Source organism: Onychostoma macrolepis, chromosome 15, assembly GCF_012432095.1.
Source record: "Onychostoma macrolepis isolate SWU-2019 chromosome 15, ASM1243209v1, whole genome shotgun sequence".
Lineage (NCBI taxonomy): Eukaryota > Metazoa > Chordata > Actinopteri > Cypriniformes > Cyprinidae > Onychostoma > Onychostoma macrolepis.
The window spans coordinates 24956037-24975204 of record NC_081169.1 but is presented as its reverse complement, the minus strand read 5'-3'; the positions used below and the strand labels follow the sequence as shown (position 1 = coordinate 24975204).

The following is a 19168-nucleotide window of genomic DNA, read 5'->3' as shown; positions in this document are numbered from 1 at the left end:
TTTTTGTGGTTTTTTACAAAAATAAAGAGACTGTATACACACAATGTGTGTATTTTTTAGCTTAAGTCCTATAAAAATGTGAAAATGATGATAAATGTTACATTTGTTATAATTAAATTGTTATCAGGGACACAAGAGCAGTAGGTAGATGTTTGTTTTATAACGATTGCTGTGTAAAATCCTTTTTAAACCAATCCCGTTACGGGGTTGAGAGAAAAAGAAAGCTGAAAAAAAAAAAAAAAAAGGCTTTAATGCCCGAGGTGGGAAAATATTATATTTTGAATATGATATATTAAAATATGATGAATATTTTTTGGAGGTTTGATATGTGCCTAATGATGTGGGGTATTTAGTTGATTCACATGTAGTTGAAAAACATGTATATTCCAAGTTGAAATGTTACCAAATCCCAGGAATGACCCTCCTGTCATTGATCAGAAGGTCTGTTCCTATTTTTTATTTATTTTTATTTTTATGTAGGAGCACTAGTGCTCCTGAAAAGAAATGCAAGCATAGAGTCCTCAAGAATGTAATATTAAAAACTAACTGCAAACGTTTTTACAAAGTAATGTGTGCAAATTCACACATAACGTATCTTTAATTTGGCCAGAATTACAGGTGCTTGTCTAAATATACAAGAAGGTTTAGAGAAGATATTAAATAAGTTGTTAATAAATGTTATTATAGAATATAAAGTGCTTTATAATTAAATACATCCGAAAGGTCATCTAAAATTACCATTATTAAGCCCCCCCAAATATATATACTGTATATATATATATATTTTTTTTTTTTTTTTTTTTTCCTGCAATCAAGCTGCCCAATGGGTGAGCCATAAAGGCAGGTTAAAGTCAATATAAAAAATAAATTTTTGCTTGTTGAATTCAGAATTTTTTTTGGCTTAGTTTTTATTTTTCTGTGCTTTAATTGTCATCGTTTATAATAAAAAAATAAAATAAAATAAAATCTTGAACAGAGGAACAGGATGGGGAAATGATGTGATCTGGACTCAAACCACCTGTCAGAGCACATGCACAGCCCTGATGTTTTCTTCAGACATTTCCATATAGGTTGGTGAAATCAGCATCATAATCATAACCCTTAAAGGAAAAGATAAGATATGATATGCAAAAATACGCAGAAGTCAGTGAATAGCATATTAATCACAGAAGCCCAAAGTCAATACATCTAAATTTGATTTAAATAAATACTCACACGGTAGGATTTTGGCTCACTGAGGTGCATGGGGAAAATAAGAATTAAAAAATCACATGTTTGCATTTATGATAACTGTTAAGCTAAATATATTTAATAGACTATTCATAGACCTGTGTCTGCCAACAAATACAGTGCTTATGAATTTTAACGCATGAAGGAATTGATATTACAAGAAACTGTTTATTTTATAATGACAAAATTGCAACTTAAATAACATCTTTTGTTTATTCTGTTATAAAAACCAATGTTAAAGAGGAAGGAAAATTGAAGCGACATGGAGACTTTAATTATGACATTCTCACACTAAAAAATGCTGGGTCAGACACAACCCAGTGCTGGGTAAAATATGGACAAACCCAGCAATTGGATTGATTTGACCCAACCTTCTAGGTAGTAACCCAACCGCTGGTTCAAAACAACCCAATTGCTGGGTTTGTCCATATTTTACCCAACACTGGGTTGTATTTAACCCAGCATTTTTTAGAGTGTGTTCATATAGACTTAATATTGTTTTGCTGTGTAAATTTAGGTACTGACAGATTCATAATGCGTGGATGAAATGCACTGACCTCTTTGGTGATGGCATATGAGGTTTGGAGAAAGGCTTGTTTTCTGACACCGTACAAATGTTGTTTTCCCTGTGAAGAGAGAAGGTTCATCAGTGATGCCAGTTTGGGAGAATACTTTCTCATATCTCTGTTTAATATACAATGGCAACCATTAATTTTAAAAATATATAGTGTAAAATACAGCACGTATGAACATACTTTTACTGTTTTGTTTTTTAAGAATAAAATACTGACTTGTATTCTGCTCTCAGATTTGCATTGATTCTGGGTGATTGGTGTCTACAACAAAAAGAGAATAAAATCAACAGATTGGAGGATTTTATTATTTAATATTGAAACACAAAATAAACACAAAGAGGTGAATACTGACCTAGACAATCGGCTCCAGATGCTCCGTCTGTTGAGATGTGTATATGTCATGTAATGTTTAATATTATGTAATGTATAATATGATTAATTGTTAACATTATTTATGGTTAATTTTAGTAATGTTAAATATATTTTCAACCTGCCTTTGTTCAGGCTTGTGTGGTCTTTCGGGAGCATCTCCAGTGTACCTGTAAATAACACTAGTTAATGCACTGGAGAGATTTTGACAATCAACACTAACCAAAATTTCTTTATGTCTACTTTTTATGTTGTACTTGCCTGGTATCACTCCTGTTTCCCCTGTTATTCCAAGCTGCTCTTCCTTCAGGCATACTAAATCGACTGGGGGGAAATTTAAAATAGTCTCAGGATAAGAAAAAAAGATATATACATATACAAAGATGCAAAGATGAGACAAAAGTCAAGACCAACCTTGAGAATCTGTTCCAAACGGATCTCCTACATCAGACAATAGGGTTAAAATTGCAAGTGTATTATAAATCAGAAGATCTGTGCTCTTAAAGTGAATTAATGAGTGAACATTGATGAAATGAGTATGCCATACATACCTTGGCTCAGATTGTGTTAGGGAACCTTGCATATCCTGATTTGGCCATCTACAATCAATTATGACAATGTGAAGACAATGACAAGTTGTCAATGCTGATAAAAACAGAAACTAAGCAGAGCAGCAGCAGATGCGTTTTGTAAATTTAATAGTACCATCCAAATCATTATGTCTGGATAAAATTGGTCACCATGTACTTTTCACCAGCACTGCCTGAGGATTATCTAACCCAAAATTGGGGGTGATCTGATAAACACTGTAGGACACAGTACAAAAAAGTATGTTTCCAACAAGATTTAAGTTATCAACAGAAACCAGTGCAATTCTGACTTATTCTGAGGTGCTAGATGGTTTAAGATCGAGAACCAATTTCAACAGACATTTTGAAGAATGAGTATCAGCCAAAAAACACTTACTTGTGTCGCCTCTTGTAAATGAAGACTCCAGCAAGTATGCAAATGAGGATGAACACAAATGAAGATGCAATGACATAAGGCCCAAATCCAACCCCTTGAACTCCTATGATAGTTATACACATCTCTTACAAATCATGAAGTACAGTTCCTATTTGACCAGTCACTAAAACATAAACTAATGCCATTAACCAATCAAACTCATTAACATATAAACATGAAACGATCCTCCAAAACTTATTGGATGTAACTGTATCAGCCTGTACTTACTTCTAATACTGAGGAAGGCAGTATTTTCCTGTGTTTTACCGCCCCAAAAGTTGGCAGTGCAGAGAATTTCATCTTTCTCTTCATATCCAGTTGGAATAAAGGTCACAGCGGACACTGTTTCCCAGATGCCTCCACCCATGTGATTGTGGCTGATAGTTTCTCGGGCTGTTGGGACGCTCCAGGTGATTTCAGGAGGATGAGAGGAGCATGTGTGTTTGACTGAGCATTTGACAACGACGCGGGTCCCGGGCTCGATGTCTTCAGGGAGGGATGACATCACAGGTTTGTCGGGAGATGCTTTTTAATAAAAACACAAAAATGCTATATTAGTTGTGGGATGTGATGCATTAAGTACATTTTCAAAAGTATGTGAAGTAATTGGTTATATTTTCTCACCCCGCATTATAATGAACACACAGCTGTTGTTGAAGCTGTATTTCTCATTTTCTCTTTCTGCTCGGAAGCAAAAAGGCCCATTGTCATGAGTTTGAACATTATCCATCTCCACAGTGCAGTTCTGCTCATCTGGGTTTCCGAGGAGCCTTGTGCGGCCTTTGAAGTTGTCCAAGACATCGACTGGGTCGGTGTGGAACATGTAGCCACCTCTTTTGGTGACCCAAAGAACCCGAAGTCGAGTGAGATATTCCTCTTCTGCCTTGAAACTGCATGGTATTACCACACATGAACGAGGCAACGCAGTGATCTTGTGTATCACGTCTGCCACGTATCGGAAATGGGCTAAAAACACCATATAGTGAATGAATCATTTCTAATCATATACTGTAAATATGAGAATAGATATAGGGGATAAAAACATACTTTCATTCTGCACTGGATTTGCTGGTTTTTGATACTCTGTAAGACAATTAGAAGGAAACAATAAGCTTAAGTTTTTTTTAAGTTTGACTTATGGTTGGGCTCTGCTTAAACTCTTGTATTTGTGCATTAGGTTAGAAACATACAGTACTTCATGCGTATGTAGTACATGAACATTTGGTTGCAAAAACACTTTCATAGCTTGAAGCCTCCGCGCTCATATATTTGCAAATGTGTTTAGGGCCTTAATCTTCGCCATTTTCATACTGTAGCAGCCAGAACACAATTTAGTTGCTTGCTTTTGCAGATTCAAATTGAATCAAATATTTTAAAAAAAATATTTAAAAAAACTGAACAAGGCCACAACACACACAATGTAAGATTACTCACGTTGTACACGTAAAATGACAGAAGCTTTAAAGTCTGCTCCAGAAAATTTTGCGGTGCAAATCAGTTTCTTTTCATTGTCCTCTTTTGCACCCAGAAAGGTGATGTTGGAAAAGGTGATCTGATCTAAACCAAAGAGTTTTTTGTTCCCTTTTGTGACCTGCATGTTCTCATAGTTCCATGTGATGGTTGGCTCTTTCTGGCAGGAATGGTAGACACTACAAACGAAGTTCTTTGTGACACCTTCTGTGACATCTGCCAGTTCAGGCACAATCGTTATTTTATGATGAGCACCTGAAATTGAATTGAAATCTTGTAATAGGTCCAACTGTGGCATTTGCAGTAAAGTGAACTAATAGCACACAAAGCAGTTCATATTTGTTTACACTCACATTCTGCACTTTTGTCCTTTGTAGCTGTCACTGTTATGTCACCATAATGTGTTACTGAACACTCAATCGTCGAGCGCTCTGCCTTAATGGCACCTGTGCGTGTCAGAGTGATTTTCCACAGGCCGCCTTTGACAGACTCATCCTTGATTTCATCAGATCCTTCTATACCTTTCAGAGTAATGCTTGGTTTTCTGTATGGACACGTGTGGAAAGTTGAACATGTTACTGTGACTGTGTCACCCGTCCTTTCACCTCCATAAATATAAATGCTGGGCAGCTGTGGCTGTGCTACAATTGACAGAAATATTGCAATTAATACATCATATCATTTTAAACACAAAAACTGGTTAGAAGTCAATGTGTCTACTGTTATTGGTTATTTTTGATCACCACTTCCAGCTACAGAGGGGAAAAATCACAGATATTATATACCAAAAACATTTACATACTGTCGACAACAATTGTAGTAACAATTGACGTCATAAAATTTGTAGGTACCCCGTCCGACATTTTCAGGGTCAATCCATGTATATAATTTCTCTCCATGATGGGACAGTTCCAGGTTTGTGATCAACAGTACTTCATTTTAACATAAAACATGTCTCACAAAGTTTGATGGCCAGAAAGTGTCCAAGACATTTTGTCTTCATTTTGAAAAATATCTATAGCTTTATAACTTAAACTTCTCATTTCATTAAATGTTTTAACTGAAAAATGCTTTTTTTTTTTTAAATTGTCAAGCATACACATTATTTGTGGGGAAAACTGCCTTGCCTTTATTTTAAAATGTTTAAATAAACTATAAATAAAGTCTATTTGGAAGAAGCATTTCATTTTGTCTATCGTTACTGACCACACAAAATTTCACTACAGTTGGACAATCACAGATATTACAGCGGTATACAGAATACTAATCCAGAAATATTTACATACCATCGACGATAATTGTTGAGGTGACATCATAAAATTTGTAGGTGCGCCATCCAACATTTTCAGGGTCAATCCATGTGTATAATGTCTCTCCATGATGAGACAGATCCAGTCCTTTAATCAACAGACTGCAATCCCTACTTGAAGGATCACCGTATAAACTAGTTTTACTTCTGAACTTCCCAATAACATTATTTGGATACCATGGATCGTAAACTGAAGGATAACCCATAGAGACGTACTGATACCACACAACTCTACGTGGGTCTTTGGGTGGGTATGATGTGTATCTGAAAGAACATGGTATGACCAGACAGGAACCTTTGAGACCATGAATTTCCTTTGGCATATTCACATACCACGCCAAAGTATCAAACAGCAGAACAACTGTGGAACAAAAGTTGGAGAACATTAAAACACAAACAGAACAGAAACATGCATCAAGTAGGAAGCTTTGCAAATGATGTGGAAAAAAGATCATTAACATTAATTTATTTCCGTGCTTTGATTTGCCCTGCACACTTAATACACTGGTCCAAAATACAGCAGCTAGAGTTCTCATTAGAACCAGAAATGATGACCATATTAGCCCAGTTCTGTCAAGACTGCATTGTCTCCCTATTGAACATTGCATACATTTTAAAATCTTGCCGATTAATTATAAAGCCCTGAATGGTTTAGCTCTATCAGCGAGCTCTTCTCGCATTATAGATCTTATGTGTCAGAGAAAAAAGTGTGCAGCCATCTTTAGAATTTTGTCTTTGAACTTCTGCTTTTTGTTTAGCTCTGTAGCATCGCTGTTGAGGAGTATTAGTTGGTGACGTGGATTTACTTGCTGTAAAGTTAACGAAAGTTATCAAGAGCCTTGTAATGGTTGAAGTGGATGTCATAAATGTCAGTAGAATGTCAGTTGACTGGGATGATTATAAAATTTGAGGTTCACTCATGAATTTGTATGGCCTCACCTTCACACTTGACAAACAAGAAGACAGAAGACAATGAGCACAGTCCTTCATGTATATTGCGGTCTCGAAATTCTGGTCAGTTGATACCTAGAATATCAAAATCGACTGCAGGCGGTAGATCCTTTTCTTATTTAGTGTCCAAACTCTGGACACTAAAAGGCATTGTTTAGAAGGCAGACACACTCTGTCAGTTTAAATCTAGATTAAATCTACAACAGACCAAAATCTGTGTGTCTGTGTCCAAGTAATCTGCATCTCAGATGTGACACGTTTGAAGGACTACAAAGAGCAGCTTCAGATTCGCAAAATGCGCTGTCAAATGCAGAGATAATGTGCAGTTTTAGCTTTGGTGTCAACTTAGTGCTTATATTTAAAATTCATGCGTTTCTATAAACTACAGAATATGTGGAAGCCTAAATTGATGCAGGAATTATTAGTTTATAGCAACAGTAAATGTGTTAAAAATGTATGTTTCCGATTTGAATCTGAATTCAAAAGTATATAATTGAATCTGAAGACCTTACCAACTATTACTACACAGTAAAATCAGCAGTGTAATATTTGCAGTGTTAAAAGTTATTAATTCCCAGATAGTTGAATTAACAATCTACAGTGTTAAACAGTACTGGTGTTCAGTGTTGTCACACGGTGTAATATTTATGTACTTTCACTTTTACACTGAAAGTGTAAAAAAAAAAACCCGCCAAATTTATCTGACTCCGTCCTTCAAGGACAGCTGCCTCAAAGCAACGACGCCATTTTATCTTCAGGCGACCAAGACGGTAAGTTGGATTGCTTTTCTCTTTATAAATTTACACGGGAGAAATACTTTTTGTTGATAATGTTACTCAAAATTTGATCGGTGGTGAACACATTTAGAAATCACTAACTGCAAGTGTTTTTGTCAGGTTTACAGTGTTAAGTTCGTGAGGTGTAGAGATGCAACGTTACCCTGCGTGAAAGTTTCTAATGCGGGTTCGATTTCCTGAAATAAGGTGATTTTACTTGTAAAATTATTTTTGGAATGTGTTTACAATTTATGTTATATATATACTTTTAGCTTTCATTTTGGCTCGTTGACAGATCCTCTCGCCTTCATTCCCGCCAAGGCCTGGTTTTACTACGAGTCTGAAGCAGCCACATTTGGGCGGTTTTCTACTCAGAGGAGAGAATTCATCAAATGGTAAATTTATTTGTTTTTGAAAGCATTGAGTGCTTTGAAACGGTAATAATGGGACTGTTAAACATTTACGCACTAACAATTTCGTTTTTGTGACGCATAACTGAAGTGTCGCGTCAAGTGTTTCTGCAGACGCAGAACATGTACCAATCATTTAATTGGCGTTATCTAATGCAAAACTGTGAAATTAGAGCGCGTTTGAAAACTTAAATCCGTCAGTCTTTCAATTTCCTTCAGTGCCCATGGGCAGAGCATGCTTGAAACCAGTCTTTATCAATTCATATGGCATGTTATTTTGGTTAAATAATGTCCTAAATATTTCCAGATGTACAAAGTTAAGTTTTAATTTAGAAAGATATGTCTGAATCTATCTGTATTTTCTTTTCACATTATAAATAATAAATTAATAGTAAGATAAATTCTAAACGTGTTCATTTATTCTAATGTAGTACACTATGTTCATTTTAAGATGCCTTATTACTCATGTTACTCATTAAAATTATATAAATGTTTAATAATCAGATTAAATAAATACTTAAATTGTTTCAGGAATGCCTCCATGTGAATATTGCACAAGGTTTTATGTCTATTAACTATAACAGTAGTTTAATTGACCCTAGAATTAAGGATGTAAATAAAAATAAGTTTATGATTTGACACCCGTATTATAGACAGCTCTCAGCATACTCAAAATTAGGGGTAATCATAATTATTTTACCATATTTACAGTCCTAATGTAAATTAAATTACTGAAATGAGTGTTTTTTTATTTTTATTATTCTTTTTCAATAGAATTGGCCCAGACTTCTGCAGTGTCAAGTGAAGGAAGTTCCTCTCATAAGATTGCTGACCTGGAGTCTAATGACACCGAGCGAGAGTGATGGAGTGAGCAGAATGATGAAGATGAAGCCAGAATTGTGAGTCTGTGTCATTTATATGTTATTCTGTGTACAGTATAAATTTTAAACACACAAACGAATATGAAAAATTACAATTTAACTGGGCAGCCACACAATATATGCTTATACTCACACCTGGAATTTACTAATTATTAATTTAAGATATCAAAACACAAAGCCCAAAAATGAAAACTTGTCGTCATTTCTCACTCTCTGTCATTCCAAACCTGCAAGACTTTCATTCATTTTCAAAACACAAATGAAGATATTTTAAATGAAACCTGAGAGATTTCTGTCCTTCCATTGACAGTCTACATAACCACCACTTGGATGCTTCAAGAAGTTCATAAAGAGATCATAAAAGTAATCCAAATGAATCGAGTGGTTTAGTCACAATTTTCTGAAGAGACTCGATCGCTTTATACAATGAACAGATTGAATTATTTTTTTTTTTCACATTTAAACATTGACCAGGGATCATAAACAGAAAATTTGGACTAAACCACATGATACAGTACGTATGGATTAGATCTCTTTATGAATGATCAAAGTGGTAGTTGCGTGGACCGTCAATCAAAACAGAAATCTTATATTCTATTAAAATATCTTCCGTTGTGTTTCAAAGATAACGAAAGTCTTGGTTGAGTAAACGATGGAATTTTCATTTTTGAACTAACCCTATAATAAAAGAATGTGGCCATGTGTGTCTTGTGCTTGTTCACTTGTGCATCACCCAAGATGCATGCTAATGCCAGGTGTGAACAGAGCCACTGTGTGACTATACAATCAGTTTAGCAGAATGGTTCCTGAGAGAGATATTGTCATTATTATTATTTTTTTTTTTCCCAAGAAGCCAAGTTCCTGGCTTTTCCCAAGACCTTCAAGGACACGATTGACCTCGGAATCAGCTGTGAAGGAGGATGAAACCGATGTTTAAGGTTAGACTATATTTCAGAATAAGATTATCTATATTCATTTATTATCTATATTCTGTGTTCATGCATTTTTTGCTGAAGTTGTCATATCTGTTATTTATAGGGATGCACTGAAATGAAAATTCTTGGCCGAAACCAAAAACCGAAAAAGAGGAAACCAAGGCCGAAAACCGAAACACCGAAAGAAATTATGCCAATTATTAGTACCATTGCATTTATGGCCATGACTGTGTACTAACTTTACTAAAATCAAGGCATTGCAATTGCATAAATTAATATTAAAGTTTCAAAGAATAAATCAATTACAAATTATGCAAATATTTATTTAGCACATTGCAACAATGCACAGTATAAAATAAAATTCAAACTAAAATGTTTAATTTGACCCCACTCATGTGTACATTAAATAATAATGTACAGGCCTACTTGCCTGCTGAAAGGTTGTAAAATTAAATGTTCTCTCATAAAAACAAAGTGCATTTATGTCAAGTGCATTTAAAATTTTTCGCTGTACAAGAAAGTGCATTCAGAACAAGTGCAACTGCTTAAAGATACAATAATATTTTCTCTGTAGGCCTTCAACATAATAGTGTATCAAAACAAAGACTGCCATAGCCCATATGTTAACTTTTGTGTATGTTTATGCCCTTTGCCTTGACACCATCACTGGGAAACTTCCTTGCCTTTTCAAAAACGTCCGCCACAGACGGAGTGGGCGTGCTCGGAGGCGTTTTCCTTTTCTGTGCCGTGTTCCTCTCATATTCAGCGTAGCGATCGGATTTCAGGTAGGGCTGCACAATATTTTGCATGCGATAGTCATGCGCATCTAGTCAGTAAAGCCGGTTCCGTGATTAGCGCTAAATCTCCATCACCTGTTTTCAAATAGAGCGGCATCTAATACACAGAGCCGTAGTTCACTAACAAACTACGCAATTCGCGCTCAGAATCGCAGATGAATCGCCTGCGATATTGAACGTGATATTGCGTAGCTTGTCAGTGAACTACGGCTCTGTGTATTAAATGCCGCTCCATTTGAAAACATCTGTCCACACCGCAGACATGTTGCTTCAGACAAGCACGTGCAGGTCGCGGTTTCTGTTTGCGTCATCACAACGTTTCGGCTGTATTGTTTCGGTGATAAAAGTCTTTAAATGATAAAATGCACTTTTGGGCCATTTTCGGCTGAAAATTTTCGGTGGCCGAATATTCGGTGCATCCCTAGTTATTTAGAATGGGACAGCGATATTGCATCAATTTGTCGAACAGCACAAAAAAGTGGCCACAGGTAAGCATTTTTGCTAATATAATTTTGTGATGTTTGCCAGTCTGCTCTGGGTGGTAAGACACTTAAATTTTGCTCTTCCAAAATTCTAAATTTAAAGAAAAGAACAAAAGGGAGTTTTATTCCAGAAGAAATAACTGCATGCATTTATCTAGTTTATTGCTTATGGCCTTGATAAGTAGCCTAAATTGAAACTGGATGGTGTAGGCAGATTTTACATTGCTAGCAATGGTCTGTGTTTATTAAATATGGGCCTATGTGAGGGAGTGAGCGCGCGAGACCTACGGATACCGCTCTGATTGAGGTCAGAGGTCAGCTTAGGTAGGCATGAAAATTCCTGGCAGAATCTTGTTTTTTTACTGAGAAAGAGAGAATAAAGAGGGATGCAGTGAGAAAACAAGTATTCTGGAGCAGGTGAATACTCGAGAAAAAAAAAGCTTTGTTTTGTTTTGTTTTGAAGAATGTTTGAAACTGTGTCCGTGTCCGAATGCATGTGGGTGTGAAAGACTGAAAGTGAATAAGAAAACAAATAAATTCAGATTGGGTTGGAGGAGAGAAGCGTGCCTTTGTCTTAGTGGAGAACGGCCGCAGCTCTTGTCACACCCAAGAAGGAGTGAGTGAAAGAATAAGCCCTATAAATGAAGGGATACAGTATGAAAGAATAAGCCCTAAAAATAAATAAATAAACATAATAAAGGGACTTGTATGAATGTTATTTTAAAAAAAGTATTCCAAGATATAGACTTTGCCGATTATTGAAATAATAATAGATTAATTAAAATAAGATATACATTTATTATTTAATGTTAATATTATGTTAATAGATGAATAAAAATATTGCACGTGCTTAAAACTAAAGACTTCTAAAATTTGTATCTTGTTGTCCCTGGGAGACATTATGAAGGTTAATCCATTACAGAGTTTCAGAGTTTTGAGTTTGAGCTAACTAAATAAACTTGTGTAGTGCAATGTTGAATGAGAGCAAGATTGGGTGACCAAGTTCATAGAAATTTTGAATCAAAAGCTATAGGATATTTAAAAATAATGGAATTTGTTGATTAAATAATTAAATTAAATAAGAGGAATTATTTTTATGTTGGTTGGGAAAATCCATTCAACATTACTAGATTATTGTGAACCATGCAAATATAGAAGAAAAATAATGATTGATATCTTTAAGTTACCATACATACTGTTGTAAAAGAAAGGATTCTTTTATTTAATTGTAATACATAATAAAGGTAGATTACTGCTGCTTTCTGCATTTTGCAAAGAAAAAACTGCTTGCTATTTTTCTGCAACGAAGAACTTGCTTTACTAAAATAGAATGAGGGAACTGCTGTTTTAACCAGATTACCTGTTTTATTTATTTTATTTATTTACTTATTTTTACCTTTTATTAAAGGGCCATAGAAAGAGATGGTTGAAAAGTGAAAATTAGATAAAGAGCTGATTGCTCAGACACAATTTGGTCACAGTTTACAAAGGTGCAGTTTGAATAATGCGGTCTCTGAGTGTTAAGATTTCAGATGGCTTCTGGATCAGTGCCTTGACAAAGCAATGGAGTCTGTCTAACAAAGTGGCGAAGAAGCAAAGACAGCTGTAGAGAGAAGAAGAGGGAGGGGCTGATGGATTTTCAGCTACCCGCCGAAAAGAGGAGTGAACACTATTGCATGGAGAAAGGTTGACTTAAAGCAGGAAAAGGTGAATCTTTCACTTGAGACTTTTCCTGAGTGTGAAGAGAACATCCTGAAAGGCAGAACTCTGGCAAGAACAATCAAAAGCCAGACTGAGGAGAGGCAAAGAAACAATGGAGATCATACACCACAACATCAGGCCTTTGAGTGCCATCACAGATTGACAACCCAGTGCAACAGCTAAACAGCTTCAACAAACTGATGATCTAACCAGAAGCACTTCCATCCCTTCCCATTGTGCGCACAGGTGAAGCACATTTATTTGATCACTTTAGAGACTGTTTCTAATTTTGATCTTGATTATTCACTGGTCTCACAGCAGTTCTTTGAATTCTGTGTTTTAACTAACATTCTGAATCTGCTTTTCAATAGGTACCAGTCCAGCCTTATGTCTTAAGAAATAAGAAATTTTGACAGACAGAAGTAGGTGCTTGACTCACCAATCAGATAAAAAAAAAAAAAAAATCGAGCTGGATTTGGCATAGTGAGGGCTATTTCATTAACCAACGAGGGAAAAATGCACAACTGAATTATTGACAACAAAGCTGATCTCTGTGGGAAAGAAAAAAAGTAGACAGATGTCTAATAGAAAAATATATGGCTGATAAAATAAAAATATTGGTCACTCCATTTTGTTTAATGGCAATTTTCTAGGGCTAGATTGCATAAAATCATAATAAATTACGCCAAAGATCTAAAATCATGAAATCACATATGCTGCCGTAACTGAGGATAACAAGATAGAAATGTTGATGGCCATGGATCCTAAATTATGCAGAGATCTCTAATCCTCATCTCAAAAGTAGCTCATGAGCAATAACAAAAATATGACTAAACTTTAAATTAAACAAACAAGTGGCATTTGAGAAATTACAATTGGCTCTCTCAACTGCACAATGCCTAAGACAATTATTCTAAACCAAATCATCTATTAGATTTTGTTTGAGAAAAAGAAAAAGGAGGTTTATACTGCAGTGTTAAAGCAAACCTTATAGTGACTGACGTTGTCCAGTTGCATAATGACATTTAGACACCATGTCGAATGCTACCAGGTATACGCTCAGTAGAGTGTAACAAAAAACTTCATGTTATATTCAGAATCCGTAGCATTACACAATTAAAACCATTCAGTTCACAATCAGCTGAAATCTCAAGACAAAGTATGTTTTTGGCCGAAAAGGGGGTGTTAAAGAGTGTGAAAAAGTATGAATGATGATGGTGTATGGAGTGAAAGAAGGTGTCTGACGAGACACTGAGGCAAATCAATTATTTTGCCAAACAGCTGTATGCAGATTTTAATACAGTATGTGGGCCCACAGGGCAAAGAACGCCCAGTAAAATAAAGACCATGGATGAATTCGGTTAAGTTTCCTGGTCAATACCTAGGTTATTGTTGTGGCAGAAAGAAAAACAGTGCCACACTTGCGCAGCGCATTACATGGGAAGGCAAAGCAAGCAAGCTTGCTCTGTCCACCCCACATCTAACTTTCTTTTCAGCATAACATGATGGAGCTGATTCTGTCTCAAAAGGATAAAATATTGCCTTTCTGACTGTTAACGTAAAGTGGGTTGAGTGTTTTCCAGGTCAAAAGGCCAACACTACTGAGCTAGATAGGCCTAGGAAATTATCTAGTGATATAGTGGAACTCAGTTTATAAAACAAAGAGATAACTGAATTAGTAAATTGTTAGGAATAAATTTGAAATGAATTGAAAAAATTGTAAGGATGCAGATAACTGCGTAAAACCAAATTCTTTATTATATTATAGAAAATAGTATACTCATTTTATTAACAACAATGGAGTTGTGAGAGCTCAAAAATGGGTCCAGGACAGCCCTCAACCCACATGAGACTTCCACAGGTCACACCAAGAAGGATAACTATCCGGATGAGCAAATGAGCATGCTTGATATCACTAACAAAAACTCTGAAAGTTTCCATTTACAGATGACAGCAGTTATATCAAGGCCCAGGAATGGTTTGCTCCAGCATTAAGAACCAGTGAGTGTGCAGTTATGGCCTCAAGGAAGAATCTTGCATTGATCAGCAAAATAGTTGCAAAGTGTCACCCGGGTCCACATCTCTCACCTTAAAATACGCCAACCAGCTTCAACAACCCCACACAGCATGAAGTGAGGGATGAAGGGCGTGCTAGTAACGACCCTCCCTTGCCAACGAGGGAAAGACCATTGCAACGATTCGTAAAGAGTCACCCTGGTGAAGATGGAATGAATGATGGGACAGCTAACGAGACGATCAGAATGCTTGGGAGCCAACAAATGGAAAAGAGGAAGTGGAAAGAGAAGGAAACAGACAAGTGGACAACTCAGGAGAAAGTGACGAGGAGAGACAAGTGACACAAGATGAAGGGCAAACTGATGACAAATCAAAAAGAGATAAGCAAGGAGCTCACATTCTTTTGTGAGAGGAAGCAGAAAAGTGGAAAGATATCTGATGATCATCACATGCCTAATGCATATGGAGAGCAATTAGATGCAACGAGCCGAATGACATGGCAAAACAGAATAGCTTTGGACTATTTGTTAGCTGAAAAGGGAGGAGTCTGTGTTATGTTTGGGGATCAATGCTGTACTTTTATGCCAAATAATACTGCTCCAGAAGGAGCATTCACTGAAGTAATGACCAAATTGAAAAACTTAAAATACAATGTGGGATTGGTTTGATCTAAAGTTAGGAGCTTGGGGAGCATGGTTTGCTAAACTAGGAATGTTTTTAGGAGTTGCCATATTAATAGGAGGTTTATTATTTTGTTGTGTATTACCTATACTAAGAACATTGGTCGTCAATGCTACTGTTAAACAAATGGAAATGATAAAAGTCCCAAACAACCAACGAATAATCACAGAAAGGAACTTGGATGAGTATTATGAAAGATTGCTAAACAAGCTGATCTCAAATGAACAAACTTTGGAGGACAGTTCCAGTGACTCTGATGACTATGAAGAAGAGGTGTAAAGAAGAGCCGAATTCTGGGTGTAAGAACTAGCACAACCTATGCCCATAGATGGCCCTCTACGATGCGCAAGGCATCTGGGCTGAAGATCAACGGATCCAAACTATTTTTTCTTGGAATATTCAATGTATTATATTTTGAATGTATTTTTATGTTTTAATATACATAACTATGACAACCAAAGGCAATCGCTGAACCAAATACACGCTCATGCTTATAACATTATTTTCTATATGATAAAAAGGGAAAGGAGACAGAATCTTTTACTCTCTCTTAGTCAAGTGAAGAGAGAGACGTTTGGTTCTGATTTTCCTCCAGAGTGCTGCTGCATCATCTAGTCATTGATGATAAGACTGTGTGACTTATTTAGTCACTAAATAGTGTTAATGGAAAGGACTAAATTATGAAGTAGCACTCTGGGTAGACATAAGCAATTGTGAGACTTAATAAAGTCTCAAAGGGAGGAATGAAGAAGATTTTTATTGTTAATGATCTGTATTAATCAAGTATAATCAAGGTGAATCTTGCCATTTATATATCCTTTTTAATCCTCTATTATGTTCTAAAGGCCTCTGTGTTAAAAGTGCCTATGTGGCTAAAATGTGTAAACAGGAAACATCTGGAAAAATATAGGGGAGCTTTTTCCTTTACCATAACAAGTCTAGGAAGTCTCAGCTCCCAAGGAAGAGAGAGGTTTGCAAACGCAAGCGAAATGTAGAAGGGTATACATGAGAGGGGCTTCTAATGTATAGGAAACCCGCCTTAAACTGGTGTATATATACCAAAGCCCAGAGACAATCGAGAGACTTTTCTGCAGAAAGGATCTCGGCTTTATTCTCGCTACGTAGATAATAAAGTCTTTTCTTCTGGAATCAAACTTCAAGACTGTGCGTAATTCTTCAGAAAGAGACGGAAGACACTACACAATCTGCCTCAAAATATTGCCAGGTGTGTTGTATATGAAAGACTAATAAAAAATAAAATCAATTGGAGAGCTGACCTTAATTGCTATTTTTGTCTTTGATCTGCAGGCACTAACCAGAAGAACACCTTGATTGCATAGAAGAGACCACACAGCCATACCTGCTCGCTGATGGGACAACGAGGAACATCATTCATGGTTGCTATACAACTGTCAACAAGTATCTTGCTGCAGTCTTGTTCAAATCTACCTGTCATATTTGTTAATGGCTAGGTAAATTTGATGATTTTATGTGTTTTATTAACTATGTTATGTTTCCGTGCAACACTTAATGAATGTGACTGACTAATTAACCTCTACACATCTGGCATATGCTTTAAAGTTGCCACTTTGCCCATTTGTTAAATAAACGTTGGAATTTGTACATCTGTCTGAAGACTCTTGATTTTAATGTCTAATCTTGTACATTAACACTATACAATAGCATTTTTATTTTTGCACTGAAAAGAATACTTTATTATTAACACTTGGTGGTGTTAAATACCCCAGAGTGTAAAATTTGAACAACAATTGCAAGTGTAACAATTCACACTCGGAGTGCAATTTTTCTACACTGTAAGGAGCTACATTAACACTAAAGATTCAACACTATGAATGGTGTACTTTTAACACTAGACAGACTGGGACCATATATGATCTTTAGTAGTGTTAAAATTGACACTTTAAGTGTTAAACTGACTCTGCGTTTTTTTACTGTGTAATTACTAAAGTGAAAGCTTAAGCTTTGTTACAATTAATAGCAATTGTCATTCATTTTATTGAGGCAGTTTGTCTCCTCATCGATATCTGGTGGCATTGGTCGGTGATTGTTTTTGCCGATGTTAAATCAGCATTTGCCTGGTCTGGAAATATCTGAGAAGCGCTTATCTGATGTAAATATCTAATCTTCTTAGCAACCATTTTCCAGCTAAGCACTGCAAGAACCTTTTCTGCAATTTAGAATCTTGAACACAGTAAAATGACCACAAGGAAGTACTGGGGAAGACAGAACAAGTCTTCATAAATATAGACCTGACCTTAGAAAAGCTACCACGTTTCTAGATTTTAATGATGTTTACCTTTATCAACAGAATCTATGAAGAAAAAGAGCAGGAAAGCTGATGCTATACCTTGTAAAAGCAATTTAAGTAGCAGAGGTCCCATTGCGTTCCTGGATTTGCCCTTAAGTAAAAAAAACAACAACAATATTTTTTTACATGTACAAAAACAAAGGAAAGAAAAATATCTGTTCAACAGACTGTAACATATTTCACCCAAGGCTAAATAGTTGTTTTCAGTTATTTTTATGCTATAAGTGGAGCCTCCAAATCAAGACAAATTTGGCTAAAATGTATGGAAATCTTCTGTTAAATAAAATGTAATAGGCTATGTCTTTATTTTCATTCTTACCTTCTTAATGCAGTCTCATTCGCATGCACTACAAAATGTGAGAGACTTTGAAAGACAAAAACACTGCACGGTTATGTGAGAAAGGTCCGATAAGAGGCGGGGCGAAGTCTCTTTACTATGACCCAATCATGGTAGAGAGTAACAGAGAGAAAGGAATATTTTTTCTTCTTCTTCCAAATAAGGCTGTCATGTGCACACCTTGTCTTGCAATGTTAACAAATTGTAGGCAGTCTATACCAATTAAGGCTAAGACTGCTGTATAGTCCACTCCCTACAAATACCCATTAAAATGGTCTTTTTTTTTCTTTCAAGCTTTGTGTTTGAAATGGCTTGAATAGTACAGTATGTGCTGCTTGATAAAACTAGACAAACCCTTTAGATGCAAATAAAGAATAATAATAATAATAATAATAATAATACTTTGGTTAAATATGTTTAGGGAATGCACAGTACAATTTACTCTAGTTGTTTGATTGATTTCTTGAGGTGTTAAAAGTATCCTGAATTACCAAAATCCTCTAGAATACATTTTGATACTTTTTAGCTGTGTTTAGAAAGTGTTGATGTCTGTCTGTGGTGTTTCTTTATGAGGTAACAGATAAAAATGTTCTGGTCTAGATCAAGGCAGTTGTGAACATACAAATAATAGATTGGTGGTTATTTTACAGTTTTTTTTTGTTTTTTATTTTTTTTTAAAGCATTTTAATTGTGATTTTAAAAAGCAGTTAAAATCTTTCACTCAGAAATGTCTAGAATTCAAGATAGGCATATATGATAAAATATATGACAATTATTTTTCTGAAACCACCTGTCCAAACGGGAATGAGCAGTAACGAGACATCCAGATGTCAAACAGTAACACTGAACATATTGCATCATGCTTTATTAAACCTTTAGGCTACATGGTATACATCAAATGTAAAGATGTTATT

General features: G+C 35.7%; 1 protein-coding gene across 1 annotated transcript; it reads right to left on the bottom strand.

The window, feature by feature from the left end:
- Nucleotides 1–839: 839 nt before the first annotated feature.
- On the bottom strand, nucleotides 840–18276 carry LOC131554082 (uncharacterized). The gene is made up of 18 exons (XM_058799149.1): nucleotides 18237–18276; nucleotides 17957–18008; nucleotides 5936–6319; nucleotides 5003–5290; nucleotides 4614–4904; nucleotides 4227–4262; nucleotides 3804–4145; nucleotides 3408–3704; nucleotides 3141–3243; nucleotides 2726–2773; nucleotides 2589–2615; nucleotides 2436–2498; nucleotides 2300–2344; nucleotides 2158–2184; nucleotides 2022–2066; nucleotides 1788–1856; nucleotides 1216–1234; nucleotides 840–1100 (listed from the first exon to the last, which is right to left on the bottom strand). Exons 2-18 carry the CDS (start codon nucleotides 17988–17990, stop codon nucleotides 1053–1055), a joined length of 2166 nt encoding a protein of 721 aa, XP_058655132.1. The 5' UTR covers nucleotides 17991–18008; nucleotides 18237–18276; the 3' UTR covers nucleotides 840–1052.
- Between the last annotated feature and the right edge of the window lie 892 nt (nucleotides 18277–19168).